This window comes from Euprymna scolopes, chromosome 25, assembly GCF_053919585.1.
Source record: "Euprymna scolopes isolate OS-2025 chromosome 25, ASM5391958v1, whole genome shotgun sequence".
Taxonomy (NCBI): domain Eukaryota; kingdom Metazoa; phylum Mollusca; class Cephalopoda; order Sepiida; family Sepiolidae; genus Euprymna; species Euprymna scolopes.
Genome location: NC_136506.1, coordinates 79,070,812 through 79,095,695, shown reverse-complemented (window position 1 = coordinate 79,095,695; position 24,884 = coordinate 79,070,812). Strand labels below are relative to the sequence as shown.

The 24,884-nt window shown below is 33.1% G+C and overlaps 1 protein-coding gene across 1 annotated transcript in view; it reads right to left on the bottom strand.

Moving 5' to 3' along the window:
* LOC145247455 (cilia- and flagella-associated protein 69-like) overlaps positions 1 to 24,884 on the bottom strand; it is a 114,060-nt gene that overhangs the window by 76,395 nt on the left and 12,781 nt on the right. Inside the window, exons 3-8 of the mRNA XM_080109238.1 lie at positions 22,617 to 22,682; positions 16,739 to 16,925; positions 10,256 to 10,354; positions 3,986 to 4,059; positions 1,716 to 1,791; positions 980 to 1,157 (exon numbers count right to left, since the gene is read on the bottom strand). Of these exons, the coding sequence (XP_079965364.1) occupies positions 980 to 1,157; positions 1,716 to 1,791; positions 3,986 to 4,059; positions 10,256 to 10,354; positions 16,739 to 16,925; positions 22,617 to 22,682 (680 nt within the window). The remainder of the gene's footprint in view (positions 1 to 979; positions 1,158 to 1,715; positions 1,792 to 3,985; positions 4,060 to 10,255; positions 10,355 to 16,738; positions 16,926 to 22,616; positions 22,683 to 24,884) is intronic.

The following is a 24,884-nucleotide window of genomic DNA, read 5'->3' as shown; positions in this document are numbered from 1 at the left end:
GGGCAGAACCCTGCCTTAGATCATTAGGCCTGGAGCAAGATTTCGCGTGTCGGCTTTGCTCGGCATCATATTGAAATCTGTTTTTTGAAACACAAAATTCCCGCCACTTCTGAATCCTCCGCAGTAACTGGACAACGCAATACCATTGGTCGAAATAATCGCGTGATTGTGAATCATGTGGTTATCACCCTTGCATTCTGAAATTTCTAACAACATGTTTATTCAGCTCGAAAAACATACAGTGTTTACCGATGTATTGGAAAATTCAAGATGGCGTCTGACTCCCTCTTTAACACGGTAAGTTTGGGAAAAGGTGTTATAAATAAAAAACTAGAAAAAATACTATTAAAAACCCGCCGAATATATGTCAAGCTATGTCACGGTAACATATATTGACCGAGTTTTTAACAGTATTTTATCCAGTTTTTTATCTATAACACCTTTTCCCAAACTTACTGTGTTAAAGAGCGAGTCAGACGCCATCTTGAATTTTCCAATACATCGGTAAACACTGTATGTTTTTCGAGCTGAATAAACATGTTACATTGAATAAAAACACGAAAAATATATCCAGTTTGGTAGAAAAGTAACTTATCTTGCCTTTGATAACATTTATTTGTTATGCATTTGTTTTTTGACAACTTTTTCGAATAAGTACAGCAATACAAACCCAAATATCGAAACACAATAAAAGTGAAGGAACTGATTTGCCTTGTCACTACTTCCGGTACAATTCGGAAGTTAGGAAAGATGTTAGCTGATTGTAAATGATCATGAACTTAGAGGCTGTAACATCTTTCTTTGAAATAAAATTTCTATTCATCCAATCGACCATTTTATTTGCATTAAATGGCAATTAACAAAATACGATTTCGACACAAAAATCCAGCATTAAAAATTTCCTCTTAACTCAAATCCCCACATTATTATTTTTTATTTTCTGGTTGTTTACTTTTTATGGAAATAAAATTCCACTTACGAAACGCATTCCAAGTTGTTGAGCTGTTCGGAAATCTGTGAGAAGTCTGCAGAATTGTCCATCAGATTCCATATGATTTCCACAGTTCGGAAAAGAATTTGTCCATTTGGATCCGGATATAATATTTGCGAACACAACGTGTACGCGAGATTCTCTGTTAGCATTTGAGCACAGCAGCCTACAGAATGACAGACGAACAAAAAAAAAAAATGGAAATTATATGGTTAGCCTGAATTAAAAAAAAACAAAAAAACTATATACTCAAAGAATTTTTGATGTACAGACTTGAAATTTGGTATATAGGGTATTCAGACATGTGAAAAACTTTTAATCGGTTTTCATCCGGAAAAAAGGGCTTCTTAGGGGTCAAAATTGAAAAATTGTTATATGGGGGGGGGTCATCGGATTTTTGTTTGTCAACTGTTTCACAAGGTTTGAAAACACTTTTTAAAGATCATAGCAAACTGGTAAAATGGTTATCGTACTTGACTCACTGTCTTTAGGTTTTGGTTTCGATCTCAGCTCGAGTATTTTTTTTTAATTACAAGAATTGAACTGTTTAGAAAAAACATAATACTTGCATGTACATGTCTCAGTTTCTTTCCGTTTTTTTTTTTTGTTTTTTTTTAGTTGAAATTTTTTAAGGAATTTAACGTTATGTTTAATACCGAGCAACGCTGGATACATTTTCTAGTATATTTATAAATTAGAGCAAAAAAAAAATCTTCATTCTTACCAGAATTTACGGAGAGTTTTTGAAGGATTTCCAACAACAAAAGTTTGTTATGATTATCTTCTACAAGTTGGATTGCCTGAGAAGAAAAAAAAAAGAAAATGTTCTCAGTTTTTGTTGTATTTTCTTTCATTTTAAAAATTTCTTTTTGTTCGAAACTTTTAGTTTGACTTATCACAAACTAGCCTCGGTGGCCGGCGTTACCTGGGTGTTTAGAGGTGTGTGTTGAGCAAAAAAAAAAAAAAAAAAAAAAAAAAAAGGTGGTAGTAGGCAGGCAGGCTCGAATCTGTACCGTGAAGGAGGAAAAGAATGTGAAAAAAACGTGACGTCTTAGCTGTTGCGTCACATCACCGAATCAGAAGGAATTAATGTTTTTAGCTAATTTTTTTTATATTTGTCGCCCGAAAGGTCGAGCTTCAAAATGATACCGATCTTGTGAAAATCTGTAGCTTCTGTCGAAAGTTTCCGGCATACATACATGATGATTGCAACGTCTTGTCAGACGAGTGCCACTCCCTCAGACACTTAAAGTCTATGAGGCCAAAAATGACTTCCATCGCCACAGGGCCATTTTAATAGACAAGTGCCTGAGGGAGTATCTATACACAGATGATGTTACAGATTCTTAGCTTTGTAGGACAGCTAAGTCTCTCTCTTGGTTCAAAATGTTGAGATCCAGCAACAAGCAAGAGCAAGATAGCCAGCATCAAGTTAAACTGTAGACCAGCTTAATGCGGGTACTGGTCTCCCGCTTTATGTTTTTTTTAAATCAGAGATTTGCTTCTCCTAGAAAGGTTGCCTTCACCACGGCTTACAGGAGCCCTCTCCACCCCAACACACGCATACATACACACAAACACACACGGTGCTAGTTAACTGTTGACCCCGAAAAAGGGTTCATTCGCCCTTTGGAAGGTCTTGTACATACATACATACATACATACATACATACATACATACATACATTTAAACAGACAGGTGAGATTTATATTATAGACTAGTATGGGTGCCCGGCGCCTGCCTACTACCACAAAATGATATCGATCTTGTGAAAATCTGTCGCCTTTGTCGAAAGTTTTAGGCATACATACATACATACATACATACATACACAGACAGATGAGATTTATATTATAGAAGATGGACTGGATGGGTTTTCTACAAGGAACTGTGCAAGTTGATAAAAAGATTCAAAGACGATACAGTTGCCACATCTGGGCAGGAGCTGCTCGGCGCGCCCTATCCAGCCTTGATAGAGTTAACAACCAGTTTTGAAACCTCGTAGATTTTGCCCTTTCCTCTTCCCTGCAACTGCTTTCCCGCAGAAGAGACGTTACGAGCCTGTTTCTACTCTGTCATTATTTTTATGGCAGGTGCTCGACTAAATCCACAGTACCCCCTTGTCAAACTTTCACAAAACGATTATGCACGATTTTCCCCACTCTCTATCTGTACCTAAATCTAAACGCAGATTCCATGAACAAAGCATCTTTCCCAGAACTGCCCGCCTATGAAACACTGTTCCACTGGCCTGCTTCCCGGTTGAATGCAACATGATAACCTTCAAATCTAATGTAAACAAGTTCTTGTTGATCCGTCCTCATAAATAATCGAATTCTACCCAATTTATATAATTAACGATTACTACACTACCACCTTACATTCATTAGCCCTTGTCCTTGAGTGGCCTTCGGGTCTTGATAAGTAAAAAAATACAAATAATGGTGTCTCGTAGACAAGTGTGCAAGGCAAGTATATGGGGATTGATAAGAATTGACTGCGGACTGGAAGATGTGGGACTTCCGGTGGAAAAAGGAAGTTTGGTTTTCGGCGCGTTTTTTTCTGGGGTTTTGAAGAAGAAGAAAAAAAAAGGACGGTGGATTTTCCGCGCGGCCGAAGGAGCCCTGAAAAAGTTATGAAAGTCAAAAACGATGTACTGGCCCCACATTATGGCCTGAACGCCTTGAATGACTAAACACTGCTTCATTCATGAAAACTAGAAAAGGAAGACACCGAAGTAAATTCAAACCAACTTTGTTCCCACCTAAACCGATAAGTATAACCCAATGAACATTCTTTCTGTTGATTTCTCACACACATTTCACGAACATTCTCGTCTGCGACAAAACAAACCTTCTCTATATACCTCCCAAATAGTAAATAAAGTTGCCTTTTTTTATTCACCCTTAAAATATGTTTTTTTTAATTTATTTCTATGGAGTAAGAGGGTTAGACACAAACCTGATACACCTCTATAGTCCATAAGTACTTACTTTTACCAACGTTGCAGCAACATCACTCTGTTCAATAATTTTCTTGATAAAATGAACACTGCAAGCTTCATGTTCTGCCGGTAGAATGAAGTTGAAATTTTTAATTAGTTTTTATGTTTCTTATCAATCAAAATCTATTTACAACAAACACAATTTGTCTAGCAATAAAGATTTTTTTATTATTTGCTTAATTTTATTGCTGAGCCAGGGTTATCTCCCTTGGAGATATTTTTTCACTTTTAACACAAACGAGAGAAGTGGGCTGAGAGAGGGTAGGGTGGGGAGAACAATGGATTAACACAACTTACTTACACAGAGTAGAAAGAAAGGTGTTTTCAGGAAATCATCTCAACAATATCTTTATACAATAAAGCTAATGCGTTTACGCATCAAAGGTGGGCTATAAAAAAAAAAAGTGAAGGATATTCATAAAGTCTGAATGGATAGATAAAAATATAAGTTTTTAAAAGGATACGGTAGTTTGCTCTGTTCTTGACCTTCGGGCCAAGATGCTCCTCTTAAGGTAATTTGACTCTGTCGATGGAGGGAGAAGCCCTCTATACTGAAACAATTATTATTTTTGGTCCCTACAAGAGTGCCCCTTTTTGGGTTTTTTCGGGGGGGGGGTGCTGGTTTTCCCCCATATCAAAAATGACCTTGTGTCACATTTTGCTTTTGTGGGGAAGCAAATAAATATTGTTAATAAATAAAGCGATGTAGCATATTCACTGATCAAACGACTTCAGCTTTTGAAACTCCTGTGAAGTAAACAGTGTTACTTACACCTGCTGAAAATGTGCATCAAAACATAAGACTATTCATAAACTGATTTTTAAATAATTAATATTGAAAATAATTTTTTTTTTTTTTTAAATATAATGAATTAAGAAGGATTTTGTAGTTTCCTTGAAGCATTGTGTGACGAGTGAGAGAGCTGCATTTGAGGGCTATGGCAATGCAGTGTATGGAAATGGCCTATGTAGTTAAATAAATAATGACAATATAGAAGGAATTTTAATAATTTTCAATCGTACATATTTATCATATTTATATCCAAACATAGTGTATCATACGGGATGATAAGTGTGTGAGTTTCCAAAAAATTTCGAGAATATATCTCTTCTTCAGTAGAGGACCGAAAGTGTAAAGCATTTTTAGTACATAGAGCTTTCCTATACACTGCATTGCTATAGTCCTCGAACACAACCCTATAATACTTTGCACAATTTTTCAAGCAAACTGCAAAATCCTTCTCAGGTTTTAATTACTTTTACACTATTTCAATTTATTTTAGAAATGTTATAAGGGTTGTATCTGTCCTAGTCTATTTCCTTTTATGATTTCTTTGTTGTTGGAGAAACAGTTTTGAATTAAGGCTGTGTTTGAGGGCAATGGCAATGCAGTGTATGGAAACGGTCTAGATAGTTAAATAAATAACGATTACAATATTAAAAAAATTTCATGAATTTTCAATTACACACACACACACACACACACACACACACACACACACACACACACACACACACACACACATATATATATATACAGTGATGATCATATTTATTGGCACGGTAAAATAAAAGTTAAATTTTGTCTAATAAATTCTAAAAAAGGGATTAAATTAAAGAAAATAACAAAGTATATTATGTATTTTTAACTGGCCTTTCCGATGCAGCAATCGGATTTTAGAAAAAAATAAATAACAAAGGAACAACAAACATAATTGCAAAAAACCCTTGTTCAAAATTATTGGCACGGCTTTGTTTTTCTTTTAGTATCAGTATATTATCAATCAATTTCCGGTTTACGTGCTTTCTGAACTTTTTTATAGCCATATTATGCTTGTTTAACGCTAATTCAGTGAATAATTTTTTTCAGATAATTTTTAGATAGCGATTTATTTAAACTATTATAAGTGACTAAATTATAATTTTCAATCGCCATGGTTAAAACTAAGGAACACAGCGAAGACGTCAGGAAGCTTGTTGTAGCATGCCATACCAATGGGGAGGGCTATGATAAGATTTCAAAGAAGCTAAACCTTCCCAAATCCACTGTTAGAGCCATAATAAACAAGTTCAAATCGCAAGGCCACGTTATGAGTTTAGAGGGTAGAGGGAGAAAAAGGATTCTTTCCCCAAGAGATGAACGGAAAATTGTTCGACAAGTAAAACAAAACCCAAGGATCTCTGTTGGGGAGATTGTTGATGAACAGAGCACCTCTGGAGTGAATGTATCTCGACATACAGTTGGTAGAGTTTTGAAGAGAGCTGGTTTAAAAGCATGTCGTCCGAGAAAGACTCCCTTATTGAAGCCTATGCACCTGAAAGCAAGGCTAGCCTTTGCAAAACGTCATATTGATAAAGATGTTGCATTCTGGAAACGTGTTCTATGGACTGACGAAACGAAAATAGAGTTATTTGGCCATAATAAAGTGTCTTATATTTACAGAAAATCTGGCGAAGCTTTCCTGCCTAAGAACACCATACCCACAGTGAAGCACGGTGGAGGCAGTTTGATGTTTTGGGAATCCTTTGCTGCCTCTGGACCAAGGCGACTTGTTAAGGTCACAGGTAGCATAAAAAAGGAAGATTATGTTAAAATATTGGATGAAAACCTGAAAGACTCTGCTAAAGAGCTCTCACTTGGTCGTCGTTGGTGGTTCATGCAAGATAATGACCCAAAGCATTCGGCTAAACTGACTAAGAAATGGCTTGAGGACAATCATATTAATGTTTTGGAGTGGCCATCACAAAGCCCAGACCTTAATCCAATTGAAAATTTATGGAGAACATTAAAATTGAGGGTAATGCAAAGGAAGCCTAAGAATCTTATTCAATTGGAGGATTATTGTCAGGAAGAGTGGGCTAAAATTACTACTGAAGAGTGCAACAACTTGGTTGTAAACTATGAAAAGCGACTGAGGAAGGTAATCAAGGCCAAAGGCTATACAATTGATTATTAAATAAATCGTGCCAATAATTTTGAACAAGGGTTTTTTGCAATTATTTTTGTTGTTCCTTTGTTATTTATTTTTTCTAAAATCCGATTGCTGCATCGGAAAGGCCAGTTAAAAATACATAATATACTTTGTTATTTTCTTTAATTAAATCCCTTTTTTAGAATTTATTAGACAAAATTTAACTTTTATTTTACCGTGCCAATAAATATGATCATCACTGTATGTATATATATATATATATATATATATATATATATATATATATATATATATATATCCAAACATAGTGTGTCATACAGGATATATCTCTTCTTCAGTAGAGGACAGGAAGTGTAAACAGCTTCTTTGTTTTTTTTTTTACTACATAGACCTTTTCTATACACTGCATTGCTATAGTCCTCAAACACAGCCCTTTTACACTTTGCACAAACTACAAAATCCTTCTCAGGTTTTAATTACTTTTAAACTATTCCGGCTCATGTTAGAAAAGTTTGTTTTTTTGTAAAGGGAACTATTTCTCCAGTATAATAAAACCTTCCCGATCCAGTGCAATCCACAGTAGCATTCTTAAAAATGTTTTGATCTCTTTTCTTGCTGTTGGAACCCATTTTGTACGTGTCATCTAGGTTTCAAGCAAACTACAAAATCCTTCTTAGGTTTTAATTACTTCTAAACTATTTCGACTTATTTTAGAAATTTTAATAAAGATGTGGGAATTGGAATTCCCAAGCTAACTCGATTGTCACCCTTTAACTCTGGTAACCGGAGAGCGACACAGACATGTCACTTCCTGTTTCTTATATTTCTGTCTCTTTTGCGCTGAATCGTCAACCAGTCGACATGTACCGAAGAACTGCTCCGGTTGGCATGGCCATCCAACCGGCCATCCTGACCTATCATCAGCCTCTCATAAATTGCAAGTTACATTACATAATTTTTCTGCTCATGAACTCTTTCTATCTTATTCTTAATTTTTTTTTTTTTACGTAAGCATCCCCACTCATCAAGGCCCAGAGGCCACTCGAGGATAAGGGTTAAAGAGTGTACAGTTGTCAATTGGACAATATAGTAATCGTTAGTAATGGAAATTCGGTAAATTTGTTAACTTAAGTGGAATGGTTCATCAAGAACTTGTTTACGTTAGACTTGAAGACAACCATATTGTAGTCAGCTGGAATGCAGGAAAATAGAAGACAGTTCCACAGGCGTGCAGTTAGTTCTAAGAAAGAAGCTTCGTTCATGGAGTCTATGTTTAGGTTTAGGCACAGATAAAGAGTAGGGGGGGATTATTGATAGTGTTTTCAGCTAGACGAGTGTTTCTTGTGAAAGTTTGGTGAGGGTGGACCATAGATTGGAGCTCAGTCGAACACTTACCATGAAAATAACGATAAAGCAAAGACAAACTCGCAATATCTCTTCTTGTGTATATTTATGTAAATAAATCTACATTCTCTCACTATCACATGATGGTATATTTCGTTTTCACTTGTGACCTTTTACTTCTCAATCAGTCTACCATTAAACAACATGGAGGATGGGATCCCAATTACATAAACAGGCCATCCTGTCGTACACAAAGAGCTGTATTTCCTTCTGCGATTTCTTTGTTGTTGGAGAAATGGAAACAGTTTTGAATTAGGAAATTGTGTTTAAGGGCTATGACAATGCAGTGTATGGAAACGGTCTATGTAGTTAAATAAATAACAATGACAACATTAAAGGAATTTCAATAGTTTTCAATTTACACATATTTATTTCTGAACAAGATGGTAGGTGTGTGAATTTCCAAAGTTTCCAAAATACATCCCTTCTTCAAGGAAGGACATGAAGAGTAAACAGCTCTCGAATATGGCTACAAGAATAGGTAACTCTTTCGGGATTTATGTCCCTTTGATTGAATCATTACAGCTTTCTGTGTTGTGTAGCAGGGGGCTCATATTTGAAAGATGACGGGAAGAAACACTCGTCAAGCTGACAAAAACTATCAACAATTTCCCCCACTTTTTATCTGCACCTAAGCCTAAACGTAGATTCCATGAACAAAGCTTCTTTCTTAGAACTGCATGCCTATGGAATTATCTTCCGTTTTCCTGCTTTCCAGCTGACTACATTATGGTTGCCTTCAAGTCTAACGTAAACAAGTTTTTGATGAGCCGTTCCATATAAGTTAACAAATTTACCGAATTTCCATTACTAATGATTGCTTGGTTGTCCAGTTACCTACTGTACACTCTTTAACCCTTATCCTCGAGTGGCCTCTGTGCCTTGATAAGTGGGGATGCCTATGTAAAAAAAAAAAGTTCATATTGGGAGAGACATATATAACGGGGACTCTGAACAGATGATGATAATTCTGATGGGAAGACATTTATATATATTACAGTTCTTTTAACAACTTTTAGAGGAGGAGGAGAAGATACTTCACTTATGATGATGATGGGGAGGACACATATTACTTGGAAGCATTGTACAAAGTTCATTAAGATGATGATAAAGCACATTTACCTTTTTGTTGTAAGGAATGACGAGACAAACAGTTACAAACATAAATGGTGATTTCTTTATTCATCTGATCGGCCGTCAGGAATTCAAACTTGGATCTACATGGTTAATCTTCTACCCTTCGCCTCTAAGGGGCTCTCCTCTCCAACTGATTCTCTCTCTTCAACTCTCTACATCAACTGACTGACGACTGACCCTAACTCCGAACCCTCAGATTCCTATATTGAGAAATCTCCTTTGTTTATGATATCAGAAGTGTGTTTTTCAAACGTGACTAATTTTCATGTGGCTTTACATATGTTTGTCCAAACACACTTTTGGCAAACAAAAGAATCCTCAATTCAATTCTAACCCATGATTAAACAATATCTTTTTTATTTTGCATTATCCATTCTTTTAACTGACATTTTTTAATATCTAGATTTCTAAAAGAATGGACAATCATCTCTTTTTCCGAGATAAACAATATTTAACTATTTCTAATAGAATTAACAATAGACTGAATTTCTAACATTTCATTTTCTATTATCTTTAACACTTGCCTACAGGGTTCGATTCTAACCTTATCCTAATATCATTTTCACTTATCTAGTATGGCTTCTTACATGATAAAGGGACAGCCCTTCCATGTAACATCTGGAAAGGAGGGGGGGGGAGTCATGACGAATGCAAGTGATTCCCTGCAACTTGCAAGTTAAAAAATAAGAACCGATGAAAATGAAGATATGAAAGAATATCTAATTATCTTATGTGGCCATACTTTATGAACACTTTATAGGCAGATAAAAATTTGTAATGCTTACCATAAACATCTTGAACTGGATGATGTTCTGCATATAACGACAATAACGTTAAGCAGATTTGAGTTTGAATTTGAGGAGAAGGGGCTCGTAGTAGATATCCTGAAAAGAAAGAAAAACCTCTAGTAAAAAGAAACACTAAAAGAATAAATAAATGTACTTTATATATGCATACATATATATATATATATACGTATATAGATCTATCTCTCTATATATATAGATACATATATATATGTACACATATATACATATACATAACTATACATACATATATACATGTATATATATGCATGTATATATACATATATGTACACACATATATTCGTATATATACACATGCATTTTGTATATACGCACATATATATATGCGTATATACAAAATGCATGTGTATATATATACGAATATATGTGCGTATATATATATATATAATTATTTTTTTATTATAATAATTAAATACCTACAGACACTAGATTCGGGAATCTTCCGTGCAGGGTGTCACGATTAACACCAGTCGAACGATTCGAACCCTGCAACACGAGACATCTCTGGCTCGATTAGCAAAAACCGTATCAATTCGGCTACCATTAACCGCGTGAAAAAACGTTGAATTTAAACATTTTAATTTTAAATGTTCATTTACGTCAGTCAGACAGTGATCTAATCGTTATACGATGATCTATGCATAAGAGCTAAATTGACCGACTTTTAATTCAACTGAAAGTGCTCAACGATAAGAAACGAATTTCTTAAAGGGACTGTAATAATTATTTTTTTTACTATAATAATTAAATACCTACAGACACTAGTGTTTCATCCTTTCAGGAATCTTCATATATATATATATATATATATATATATATATATATTTATATAAAATGGGTTGATAAATTCCAACGAAAGAAAGATGTATATTTAAATAAGGGAGTAGTCACCAACAATGTGTATTTTTTAACATTATCTTATTATTCCGTGTCTTGGTTTTTCATTGAGAATTATGTTTGGATCATTGTAATAATGTTTTTAAGTCATTGAAATCGTTTACGTACGTTTCAGACGGTCTGATGCGTCCTCGTCAGAAATTATTTTCAAATGTGTAAAAATGGCGATTTTCGTTAGTTTGAAGTTTTTCCAAGGGGTGAAAAAAAAAAAAAAAAAAAAAAGCATACCAATGTATAATAAACACTTACAAGCCTCCACCCCTTGGAAAAACTTCAAACTAACGAAAATCGCCATTTTTACACATTTGAAAATAATTTCTGACGAGGACGCATCAGACCGTCTGAAACGATTTCAATGACTTAAAAACATTATTACAATGATCCAAACATAATTCTCAATGAAAAACCAAGACACGGAATAATAAAATAATGTTAAAAAATACACATTGTTGGTGACTACTCCCTTATTTAAATATATATATATATATATATATATATATATATATATATATATATATATATATATATATATATGTGTGTGTGTGTGTGTGTGTGTGTGTGTGTGTGTGTGTGTGTGTGTGTGTGTGTGTGCGTGTGTGTGTGTGTGTGTGTATACTTAATAATATTTTGGGAATAAGGATTCCAGCAGAGTGCTCTATTATATGAAAAAAATTCCAAAAATAAGAACGTATTATTTATATTTATATTTTCAGAAAATTTAGATGAGATAAGTCATCGGTACCGTCGGTTTCAAACCTGATAATAGGGAATAATTTTAGTCCCCATATCAAGCTTTCTTCAGCCGATACTCATCTAATTATAACCGGAAGTAGAAACATATATATAGGTACATATACATGTATATATATATGTACATATATATACATATATAGGTATATATACATGTACATATACGTACATATGCATATATAGGTATATATACACACATATATAGGTACATATATATATATATATGCATATATATATATACATATATATACATATATATACACACATATACATACACACATATATGTACATATATACATATATATGTACATATAGGTACATATATATGCATATATATATATATATATATATATGCATATATATATATATATATATATATATATATATATATATATATATATATATATATGCACATATATACATATGATAGACTCTCCTGTCGATTTCCATGTATGAGATTCCGCCACAACAACTAAGTTGCTCGGAAATCCACACAAATTATTTGTTTATAGTGGTGAAGGCTTTGTGTAGAACCAACCATTTATTTGGTATTACTGCTAGCCTTTGTCGGTGCAGATGACAGTCACAGGACAGAGTATACAATAGACCGCAGGTTTTTACATCAGAGTTTCCCTCTTCTAGATGCATGTCTTAATGAAGACTGGGAGTGCATATCTTCCAGTTAACTAATACGCCCCCAGATACCAACTCATATAGTTCCATATATATATATATATATATATATATATATATATATATATATATATATATATATATACTTCAGCATAATTAAATGAAATATATCTACTGATATGCAAATCCAGTGATTTTCAGTCTTACAAAATATTATTAGATGTAATATTTTATATAAGACAATCCCAGCCAAATAAAATTGCTCAATATACAAGATAGAGCAAATGAATCAAAATTCATGTATTTAAATTTTATGATTTGAAAAGGTTAATCTTCAAATACAGAATTCATTTTATTGTTTGAAAACAAAGAATACAATTGAATAAATCTATTTGCTTAACCCATGAGTTTTCGATGTTAATTCATTTCCTCAGAGGAAAAATATTAGCGCATATTTTAATTGGTTTGCACCTTATTTGCTAAAAGCAATAAGCATAGAAAATTAAAGTTTTTAAAACATTTTAAATACATAGAATGAAGTAATTGGATATTGAGGCAGTAAAAAGATATTGTCCTTTAAATCCAAAATTAATGTTAAATCTTGAAATGGAAATTCCTGGTAGTAAAGAGGTAAAAAGATCCATCGCATCTTGTAGTCTTTCCAAGTTATTAAATCGCAATCACATGCAAAAATATTTCCTTCATTTCACTGCTGGTTATATAAGATATCCGGCAAAGATTTTGTTTATATAAAATTCAAAATTAAATCCAGGTGGTAAATCCAAGTGGTGAATATATAATTTGGATAAAAATATATCCGGAGGCAAAATAAAAGAGTGGTTTATCAAAGCATAATAGTCATTAAAAAAATCAGGCGCAGCTTTGGTGAGCATATTTATAAAACCGCATAAGTAAAAATATTTGTAATATTTGTTTATTGGTTGTTATAACTGACAAAGTGGATACAAATATTAGCTTGAGAGGAATATTTTATTTTCTTAGTTTTTACATACTTTTAGAATTCTGTGTTTGCTCTTCGCAGGGCACGTGTGACAACGTAGAAGCCTGGAGACTGACTGTCCAATCCTTTTTAGGTCAATCATCGGTCAAAGAGAGAGAGAGAGAGAGAGAGAGAGAGAGAGAGAGAGAGAGAGAGAGAGTGCGTGCGTGTGTGTGGGGGGGGGGGGGTGAGCGAGCAGCAACAACAGAAGAGAAAAGAGAATAGATTTTGGGGTATCTTGGTTAGTTGAGTTCTTTTAGAGAAAGAGAGGATTAAAGAAACAATGTCTTTCTCTAAAAGAACTCAACTAACCAAGATACCCAAAAATCTATTCTCTTTTCTCTTCTGTTGTTGCTGCTTAATTTCTTTTCTACGTTCTGAATTAATTTCGATGATAAGAGACAATAGGGAGCTGGAAGATAGTTTGGAGAGAAGAAAAAAGAAAGGAATATTGTGATATTTGGCACGTGTCAAAAGTCTAGACATACAGATTCAAACTATATAGGTCAAGGTTTTAGTCATATGCATTGCAAAATTAGTATAGAAATATGAGAAAGAAGAAGACAAGGAAAAGAAAAAGGAAGGTAAGTGATATTAATTTAATTTATTTTTATTTCGGACTATTATTCTCATCCAAAAAAAAATTCATATATATAATGCTCATCTCAAAAATGAATTCCAATTAAGGAATAATATATATATCAGAAGGTAAGTGATGTTATGGGAGGAGATTATGTATCCAACAGGAGGAGGAGGAGGAGGAGGAGGAGGAGGAGGTCTATATATTTATATATTGCTTTTTCAGTGATATTCTAAGAAAAGAGAGAAAGACAGAAAGAGGGAAAAATAAAAAAACAACCATTATTTATTTTCCAATCTATTTTTTAATGACTATTATGCTTTGGTAAACCATTCTTTTATTTTGCCTCCGGATATATTCTTATCCAAATACACGATTTGGATTTATCACTTGGATTGATTTTTTAATGACTATCATGCTTTAATAAACCATGCAAAAATTTGGATAAAACATGATAAACTGGATATATTTTATTCACTACTTGAATTTACCACTTGGATTTAATTTTTGAATCTTATACAAACAAAATCTTGGCCAGATATCTTAAATAACCAGCAGTGAAACGAAGGAAATATGTTTGCATTTGATTGCGACTTAATACCTTGGAAGGACTACAAGACGCGATGGATCTCTTTACCTCGATGGTGACAATGATGATGATGGCAATGATGATGATGATGATGATGATGATGATGATGATGATGATGCAATAACAATGATGACGACGATGATGATGATAATAATGAGTATAATGATATTGATAATGATGATAATAACGACAATGGTGGCGACTTAAATGACAAAGCCAAGTTTTAACCCTGTCCCTGGAGTGGCTTTCAGGCATTGAAAAATGGTGACTCCCATGTAAAACAAAATTATTTGTGTCCACATTTGGCGATAATTATTTAAATTTAAAGACAAATTTTTCTTTATCTTCTTATATATATATATATATATGTATATATATGTATATATATATGTGTGTGTGTGTGTGTGTGTATGTGTGTGTGTGTGCGTGCGTGCGTGTATGATACAGTGAGATTTTCCCTCGCATCATTAAATAGCTTCACAATCAAAAATATAAGAAAAACTGTTTCATTATTTCTTTTCAATTAAAATTTCTCCGTTTTTGGTTAGGAAGCTATATCGGTCAATGTTGCAAGGGAAATCTCACTTTACTTTAGATATAAGAAGACTAATTTATGATTTAGCCAAAGATTCTACAGTATTTATACGATTTACATTTAGATTTCTCATAATAATACTTATATGGAATTCAGGTATAGGAACAGGAGTTTTTGGGTTCCATAATTTTCCCAGAATATGCCGAGAAATAGGCCCCACTTGTTACATTCATTTTTTTAGAGAAATAAATGACAACAGGTAATCATTTCCAATTTGACAGATGGATTCAACGGGTATTTCATCATTAAACCAAAAAGAATGGTACATTTTATGGACTCTACATTAATGGCGAATTAAGTTTGCTAGTGGTAATTTTGAGAAGGGTCGCACTGAGTGCATGTCATAATGACCCAGATCTGCAAAACAGGATCGTTTCCAGAGATGAGTGATGTAAAGTTGAGGTAGGGAGGCAGTAGGTCAAACGGTATGCAAAACAAAAGTATGCAGAGATGACGAATCACGTCAGGTTATTTAAGCAAAGATTTTCAAAAGAGTCTTGCTGTGGAAGCCATATGAAAAAGTCACCATCAATGATGTAGAAAACTTTGAAAATCAAAGTATGAAATGTTATTTCGATGTCTTTGGCCGTGCGTCCGTCATTTCAGCTAAGTCAGCAAGTAACTAAATAACTAAATAATTAGCTAAGAGTACATAAGTCTCTCTTTCCTGAGTCAGTGCTTTCCCCCGAATAAAACCTTGAAATCTCTCAGCGAACCTTTCCTTGTATTACTTTCTGTATAAAAACCTTATTGCATAGCAATCGTTAAACAAAACAATGACGATGACAAAAAATGATTATAAAAGAAATAAAAATGAGAGATCACTTGCAAACACTCCAAACGTATGTATAAAGACGTTATTTTTTTTATTGGAAATATTATAATAATAATAATAATAATAATAATAATAATAATAATAATAATAATAATAATAATAATAAAGGAGAAGAAAAAGAAGAAGAACAAGAAGAAAGAAGAAAGAACAAGAAGAAACAAAAAGAAGTATGAAAAAGAAAAAGAAAAAAGAAGCAAGAAATGGGAGAAGAAGAACAACAACAAGATAAGAAAAAAAGAACAAGAAGAAGGAAGAAGAAGAAAAAGAAGAAAATGAAGATGAAGAAGAAAAAGAAAGAAAGAAGAAAAAAGAAAAAAGACGAAAAAAGAAAGAAGAAGAAGAAGAAAGAAAGAAAAGGAAAAAGAAGGAAAAGAAAAAAAGAATAAAAAAGGAAAAGAAGAAGAAAGAAGGAAAAAGAAGAAAAAAGAGAAAGAAGAGAAAAAAGAAGAAAAAGCAAAAGAAAGAAGGAAAAGAGAAGAAACAGATGAAAAAGAAGAAGGAAAAGAAAAAGAAAGAAGGAAAAGAAGGACAACAATAAGAGTAATTTCCATGAATCACTCACCAATTTGACAAATGGATTCAACAGCCACTTCATCATAAATCGTCTCATCAGAAGCTTTTTCTTTCAAGAATGGCAGCGAACAGACGACCAACAAATTTGTCATCGGTTCCACATAAACATGGTTTTCCAAAAGTCTTTTGCAGCAAACGTTCAATATGTGGATCACATCCACTAGATCTCTTAATAATTACGTTCATGTCAAGGAAAAACATTTTATTTTTATTTTTATTTTAATGAAAATCGCTTCATGCAACACATGAAGCCACTTGATGTAAGGAATTAAAAAACAAAAACAAACAAAAAAGAAATAATATTTCAAGTTCAACAAATAGCCAACATTAAATGTTATATGGATAGATTCCGACCTAAAAAATAGCAATGCTGCCCCCATATATATATATATATATATATATATATATATATATATATATATATATATATATATGACTGCTTAAGTTAATCACATAAACAGATATACAAACATATAACGTTATGTGTAATTTTTTAGTATTAACTTCAACAGTGCTCAATACACAGGTAGAACTAGGTCGTAAGTTACGAAAATATATATGGCGATTAAGCTACACAGAATATTCCGCGTTTCATTCTCATGAGAATTCGTCAGGCTTATGCGAAAAGTTGTGCATATTGCGTGTTTATATATATATATACATATATATATATATATATAAACACATGTTATTGAATTTTCTAGTTAGTCAATCAGCTTCCTAGTTGCCCCCCACACCCATACTAATTAAGGAATGAGCGGGCACTTACACAGCAAAGGCACAGTTGACCTCCGGTTCACCTCTTCTCTTTGTGTTTTATGGGAAGGGTAGATATCCTTTTGTTTAGTAAGCTGACCTATTTCAGCCTAGGTATAGTCAGATATGTTATTTTGTGTTTTAGTGTAAATTTCGGATATTATATATATATATATATATATGATTGTTGAGCTGGATTAAATCCGACGATATGAAATAAAATGGAGGTGGAAGGACCTGGATACTCAACGTTTCGCCCGATTTATGCGGGCTTCTTCAAGAGGGATGGTCATTGACGAGAGAGTCGGAGGATTGGGGCTATATATAATGATGGGGGAGAGCAGCGTGTTTTCCTTATGTAAATTAGATGTCATATATACATGTATATACATTTTATGAGAGAAGAACTAATTAGAGTAAACTAGTGTAGTGGATTACGTCTAAAAGATAAAATATCGTAGAGATTAAAAATTGTGTTTGAAAATATAGCGGTGATAGATTAAATAAATAAAATGACACGAGATTACGAAAGAATCGTTTTTTTTTTTTTTTTTGTTTTTTTTTAAATTAGAAATAATTGAATTGGGATAAAATAGCGCAGTAACTTAAAAGATGGTATCTAAAAATAAGAATAGGAGGTGATAAAATGGAGTCTAAAAATAGATAATGATAAAATACAGTAAATAAGTAAAATAAAAATAAAATTAAGTGAAATTACGAATTTTTTTTTTTTTTTTTTTTTTTTTTCGCGTTTAACCGGTGTCTAAGTTGTTTTCTTTGATAATTATTTTCGACAGAAAGGGAGCAACGTGGAAAAAACCTTTTCTTTGCTTAATTATTTTGCTGGAATGGGAGATTATAGCTGACTCAATTAAACGTCGTGTGGATCTGTTATGTATGTGTTTAAGGAAAGTTGCTTTGTTAAAATCAAAATGGTGGTCGTTTTCCATGATGTGACAAAATATGGCGTTGAGTGTATTGTTGTTTTTTACATCTCTTTTGTGTTCATATATTCTTTTATTTAAATTACGTTGAGTTTCTCCTACGTATATTTTTCCACAATCAAGGCAGGGTATGGAATATATTCCGGCTTTGGTGTTAATGTTGGTGTTAGTTATAATTTTACGTGTTAGATCCCTAATTGTTAAAGAGTTTAGTTTTGTTATTTGAATGCCTGTCTTATTTAGGTTCTTATATATTGTGTCGTTGTTTTTATTAGTTGGTAATGTTAATTGTCTGTTGTGTATCTGGCTATTTAAGGAATGGTCTCGGTTTCGGTCATGGTAAATTTTTAGTGCTTTTCTTTTTGTATTTGCCAAAAAATGTTGAGGGTATTGCAAGTTCATGAATGTACGTTCGATATACTCAAATTCTTCCACGATGTATTCTTCACTACATATTCTCAGGGCCCTAAGAAAAAATCCTATTAGAATACCTCTTTTTACTTTATCATCGTGATGAGAGTAAAAGTGTATGTAATCATTTTTATTCGTGACTTTCCGATGGACTTTAAAACTTAGATGATCATTGTTATTTATGATGTTGATGTCCAGAAAAGGTATGGAGTTGTTATTTTCTCTTTCATACGTATAATTAATAGTGGGTTCAATCTTGTTTAATTTATCAGTGATATTCTCTATTTTGGAAGATATAGGGAGAAAAATTAAAATATCATCAATATATCTATAGTAGGAGGTACCCTTGGGCAATTTATATTTCATAGGTCCGGTTTCGATGAATTCTAAAAATAGACATGCCAAAACCCCACTTAGAGGGTTACCCATGGGCAGTCCAAATTTTTGTTTATAGCAGAGTCCATCGAATGTGAAATATGTCATGTCAATGCATATACTTATAATTTTAATTATATTATCTATCGGCAAAGGTAATTTAATTTTTATTTTATTTAAGTGTTTTGAAAGAAGGTTGAGACATTTCTTGGTAGGGATATTGGTGTATAAAGATTCTATATCGAGACTATTCATGGTTTTATTTTTCATATCTATGTTTTTTATCTTATTAAGAAGGTCGCCAGAGTTTCTTATATGGGAATTGCTAATTGTGCCCAATAATGGCGTTAGGAGTTTTGTGATCGCTCTTGCTATCTTATGGGTGGCACTGCCAATGCCAGAGATGATTGGGCGTATTGGATTATTATTTTTATGTGTTTTGGGTAAACCATATAAGGTCGGGATTTTAGGATGGTATTCTATATAGGTAGTCCATATTTTATCATTATGTATTAATTTCTTGTAAGATTTGTTAAATTTGTCAATTTCTTTATGTATTATTTCGGAGGTAGTTTTTTCATATGCGTGTTTATCTTGTAATAGTTGAAGTATTTTATTTTTGTATTCAGTTGTTTCCATTATTACAATCCCCCCACCTTTGTCAGCAGGCGAGACGATAATATTATGGTCGTTAGCCATGTGTGATAATGCATTTATGTATCGTTTTGGTAGGGTAATATCCCTGGTTTGGGCGGTGGTCGTGGATATTATACCCTGGATGAAACCTTTCATAAAGTCGGTATCTTCGTGTTTATAGTTTCGAGTGATTGTGTTGGTTGTTATCTTTGGATAGATTCCCGTTGCAAATTTTAAACCAAGGCTGAGGGCTTCTGTCTCGGTGTTTGATAGTGGCCGGTTTGTAAGATTTTGTATGAGTTTTGGTCGTCCAATAGAACCCCATTTGCTGTTGGAGATTAGATTGGATAGTTTTTTGTTAAGTTTTCTGTTGTGGGTAGAGTTGAAAGATATAATCCGTCGTTTAATTTTAGAGGTTGTATTCCTAGAAATAGAGTGGTTCATGTGTAGATCGTCTGCTAGTGATTTGGCAATAGTTCGTAAATAAGTTGCTTTGTTTCTAAGAGTTTGTGCTGATGTGCTTAGATACTGCTCAATGTGTTCAGGGAAAATATGGTGGGAGGATTGGAAGATCTTATTGGTACATTTGGGAATGACCTTCTCGTCAATGCATCGTTGTAAGAAAGAACTCCTGTTTGTGTTGGAGTGAGCTGCGATCAGTGTGTTAGTATATTTACGCAGCTTTCTTTTGTAAAGTTGTCCTTCCATTCCGACAGTATGATTGTTGAGCTGGATTAAATCCGACGATATGAAATAAAATGGAGGTGGAATGACCTGGATACTCAACTCAATTTTATTTATTTAATCTATCACCGCTATATTTTCAAACACAATTTTTAATCTCTACGATATTTTATCTTTTAGACGTAATCCACTACACTAGTTTACTCTAATTAGTTCTTCTCTCATAAAATGTATATACATGTATATATGACATCTAATTTACATAAGGAAAACACGCTGCTCTCCCCCATCATTATATATAGCCCCAATCCTCCGACTCTCTCGTCAATGACCATCCCTCTTGAAGAAGCCCGCATAAATCGGGCGAAACGTTGAGTATCCAGGTCCTTCCACCTCCATTTTATTTCATATATATATATATATATATATATATATATATATATATATATATATATATATATGGACTTGTCTATGAATATGTGCGTTTATTTTATTTTATTTATTTATTTATTTATTTACTTATTTTCTATTGTTGTTATAAATTTCAAAATTATTTTGTTTCACTATCCTAGACTAAAGTTTACCCTGTGCACACGGTTGTTCGCTATTTCTCTCCTACAGTTTAATAGATGTTGGGGTTCTTTAAAGAATACAATAGCGAATTTTTCATTTAGGCATAGCTTACATGGATCGTCTAGGTCCCTAAATGTACTTGCTTGTCTTACTATTTTCGATTCCACTATCAGCGAACGTCCACTTTCTTTGAGCTCCCAGTATTGGTTTGCTAGTGCTGTTTTCATTCTGTGTTTTTTGTTTTCGAACATACTTTTATGGTCATAATATCTGGTTTTGAAATCTAAGAAGGTCATACCTACGTAATATTTGTTGTTATTTGGGTTTTCTTTTGCAAATATTGTCGCCTGGTAAACTATGCTTGTAGTTAGACATTTATTTTGAAGTGTGTGAGATCTACAGTTGCATTTATCTTGTTTATTATTAGTATTTTTATTTTTATTTCTATTAGATTTACTATTTGGGTTTGATATATTATTATTATTATTATTATTATTATTATTATTTCTACTATTTACATTTTTGTCCTTTGTGTTAGTTTTATTTTTATCATGTTGTTCACTTTTTTATTATTTATTTTGGTAGCATTGTTTTCATTGCTTTTATTTAATGTTTTGTTATTATGTGCTTTAATTACCATCTATAAATTTTCGCAGCAGCTTCATGATAACTTCAGGGTTTTTTATTGAAGATTTTGAGTAGGGAATTGGTTATGGGGAAGTGCTTTTCGATGAGTTCTAGAAATTTCTAGCCAAGTTTTGTTATTAAAATTTGATTGTATGGCGGCACATACCAGATTATATTTCTTTTTCTTCTATCTTTAATTTTATTATAGTTATCGGTTTTGTTGCTAATATTTAATATCAATATTTTGTACCCACTATTTTTTAAAGCTCTGTCATAGATGTTAATTGACCTGTTAAATACGTTTTCATCACTTGAGTTATTGCTGAGTTTACTTACGATCGAGTTAGGAATCTGTTTTAAAATTGATGGGGGCATTGGACTTAGGGTTTACATTAGGGTATATGAATATCCCTTTTTATTACACTGAGGAAGATCAGAGGTACGGTCGAAAATTTGTTCCTGTAAAAAAAGAAGTTTTTACTAAAAACATTTCGTATTCCTATAAGTCACCAAATAAAAATAAATAAAAAAAAGATATAAACTTTTTACTTTTCTACTTTTCACATTAATTTTTATACATACTTATATATATATATATATGTGCGTGTGTGTGTGTGTGTGTGTGTGTGTGTGTGTGTGTGTGTAAGCACTGAATTGCATACATATGCACATGTATATACATGAACACATATACATACATACATATACCTCACTAAATATGCATTCATACATATGCACAAATGTGTATGGTTTTTTTTTTTGCTTAAGTGGTTTCCATTCCCAATGACCTACGTCCAAAGCAGAACAAAAGAGAAAATTGCAAATGTCTTCAACTGAATTGCACAAAGACAAAAAGGATATAAACCCCTGCTTGTAATGTCGGACAATTTTCCGTATGGCTAAAACATGCCGTTCATACAACTGGGCCTACAAAAGAGAAAATAATATTTTTAGCTGTACAAAATATAATAAATTTTTTAAAAAGACACATAGCTTTGAATAACAGATACACTCAAATTTTTTCTTAGTTTTTCTTTTTTTTTTTTGTTCTGAAAATATTGAAAGATTTTATTATAAAATTAATATTAATTAATTTATTTAATTTATTTTAATTAATTTATTTAATTCATTTAATTATTTATTTATTTATTTAATTATTTATTTAATTTATTTATTTATTTAATTTATTTAATTTATTAATTTATTTAATTTATTTATTTAATTTATTTATTTATTTAATTTATTTAATTTATTATAGAATTAATATTAATTAATTTATTTTCGCGCTCCATTTGTAAATCTTTAAGAATATCTGCCATTTGTCTGGTTGTCAAACGAGGATCTTGTTCAACTAGCTTTCACTTGGTCACTGTTTTTTTTTACAAAGGAGTTACCACTTATCAAGACCCGAAGGCCACTCGAGGATAAGGGTTATTGAGTGTACAGTAATCAATGGGACAATATCATAGTAATCGTTAGCAGTGGAAATTTAGTAAATTGGATTTCTTAAGGAGACAGCTCATCAAGAACTTGTTCAAGTTGAACTTGAAGATGACTGTATTGTAGTCAGTTGTAAAGCAGGGAAACGGAACAGCGTACCACAGACATGCAGTTCTTAAGAAAGAAGCTTTGTTCATGGAATCTCCGTTTAAGTTTAGGCACAGATAAAGAGTGGGGGAAATTATTGATAGTGGTTTCAGTTAGATGAGTGTTTTTCGTGAAAGTTTAGCAAGAGAGCCCATAGATTGGAGCTCAGACGAGCACTTACTATGAAAATAATGATAAAACAGAGACAGGCTCACACCATCTCCTCTGTGGGAAAGAGGTTGCAGGGAAATAGAAAAGGACATCGCCTATTAGGCTACAGAGTCTATTTTGAACTGCTAAGGCAGGACTAGGTCTCAAGATTAGAGGAGAGAGAATCAGAGAGAACTTGGTCATTTATGGCCTTTGAAGTGTTGCCATAGAAGGTAGTGTCATCAGCATAAATGTCTACAAATGATCTTAGGATGTGATTTGGGAGATCATTGATGTAGATGAGGAAGAGAGTTGAACCCAGGATGGACCCCTGAGGAACTCCAGCATTAATACTGTAAGCTTCTGAATTTTGCCCATCAACCATTACTCTTATGAACCTATTAGAGAGAAACGATTGATCAGCTTCGTTCGGTCAGAGCAAGGAGGATCTCTCAATGAAAATTGTTTTGTTTTTGGAATCAAGCAAATCATTTCTGGCGCACCTGTTCTGTGACAGCATTTTTCCCATACGCATGCTATATCTTTATACTAGCCTGGGTGTTTGAAGGTGTGCGTTGAGCAAAAAAAAGTGGTAGTAGGCAGGCAGGCTCGAACCCATGCTGTGAAAGAGGAAAAAACATGAAAGAAAAATCCATTGCCAAACCGGAAGTGGCGAAGGTTTAAATTAAGGTTAGTCAATCGAAAAGAGGGGATCTTTCGAAAATATCGACCCCCTCCTTGTAGAAAAGTGTCCAGTTGAGGATGAAGGAATTAATGTTTTTAGCCAATTTTTCGATATTTGTTGTTTGAAGGGTCGAGCTTCAAAACGATATCAATCTTGTGAAAATCCGTCACCTCTGTCGAAAGTTTTAGCGAGACATACATACATACATACATACATACATACATGCATGCATACATACATACATACATGCATGCATACATACATACATACATACATACATGATGATTGCAACGTCTTGTAAGACGAGAGCCACTCCCTCAGTCACTAAAATCCATGTGCCCGAATATGACTTTTTAGCCCTGTCAGCGACTTGCACACCCTCAAGCAGACATGACACTGAAAACTTTCACTGATTTGTATGAAACTAACAGCATTATTATCGTGGCTTTCATGTGATTAACAAAACTTGCCTTAGACAACAGAGCCCAATCACACACCTTACAGATCCAGAGGCATACATACATACATACATACATACATACATTTAAACAGACAGATGAAATTTATATTATAGATAACTTTTTTCCTTTTCTATGGTAAAAAGCATCTGCCTGATCTTCCATTTCCAAGGGCTGAAATTTGAGAAAAAATGTAAGAATTCTTCTGCTTGGAAGCTTATTACACATTAACTTCAGCATAATCTCAAC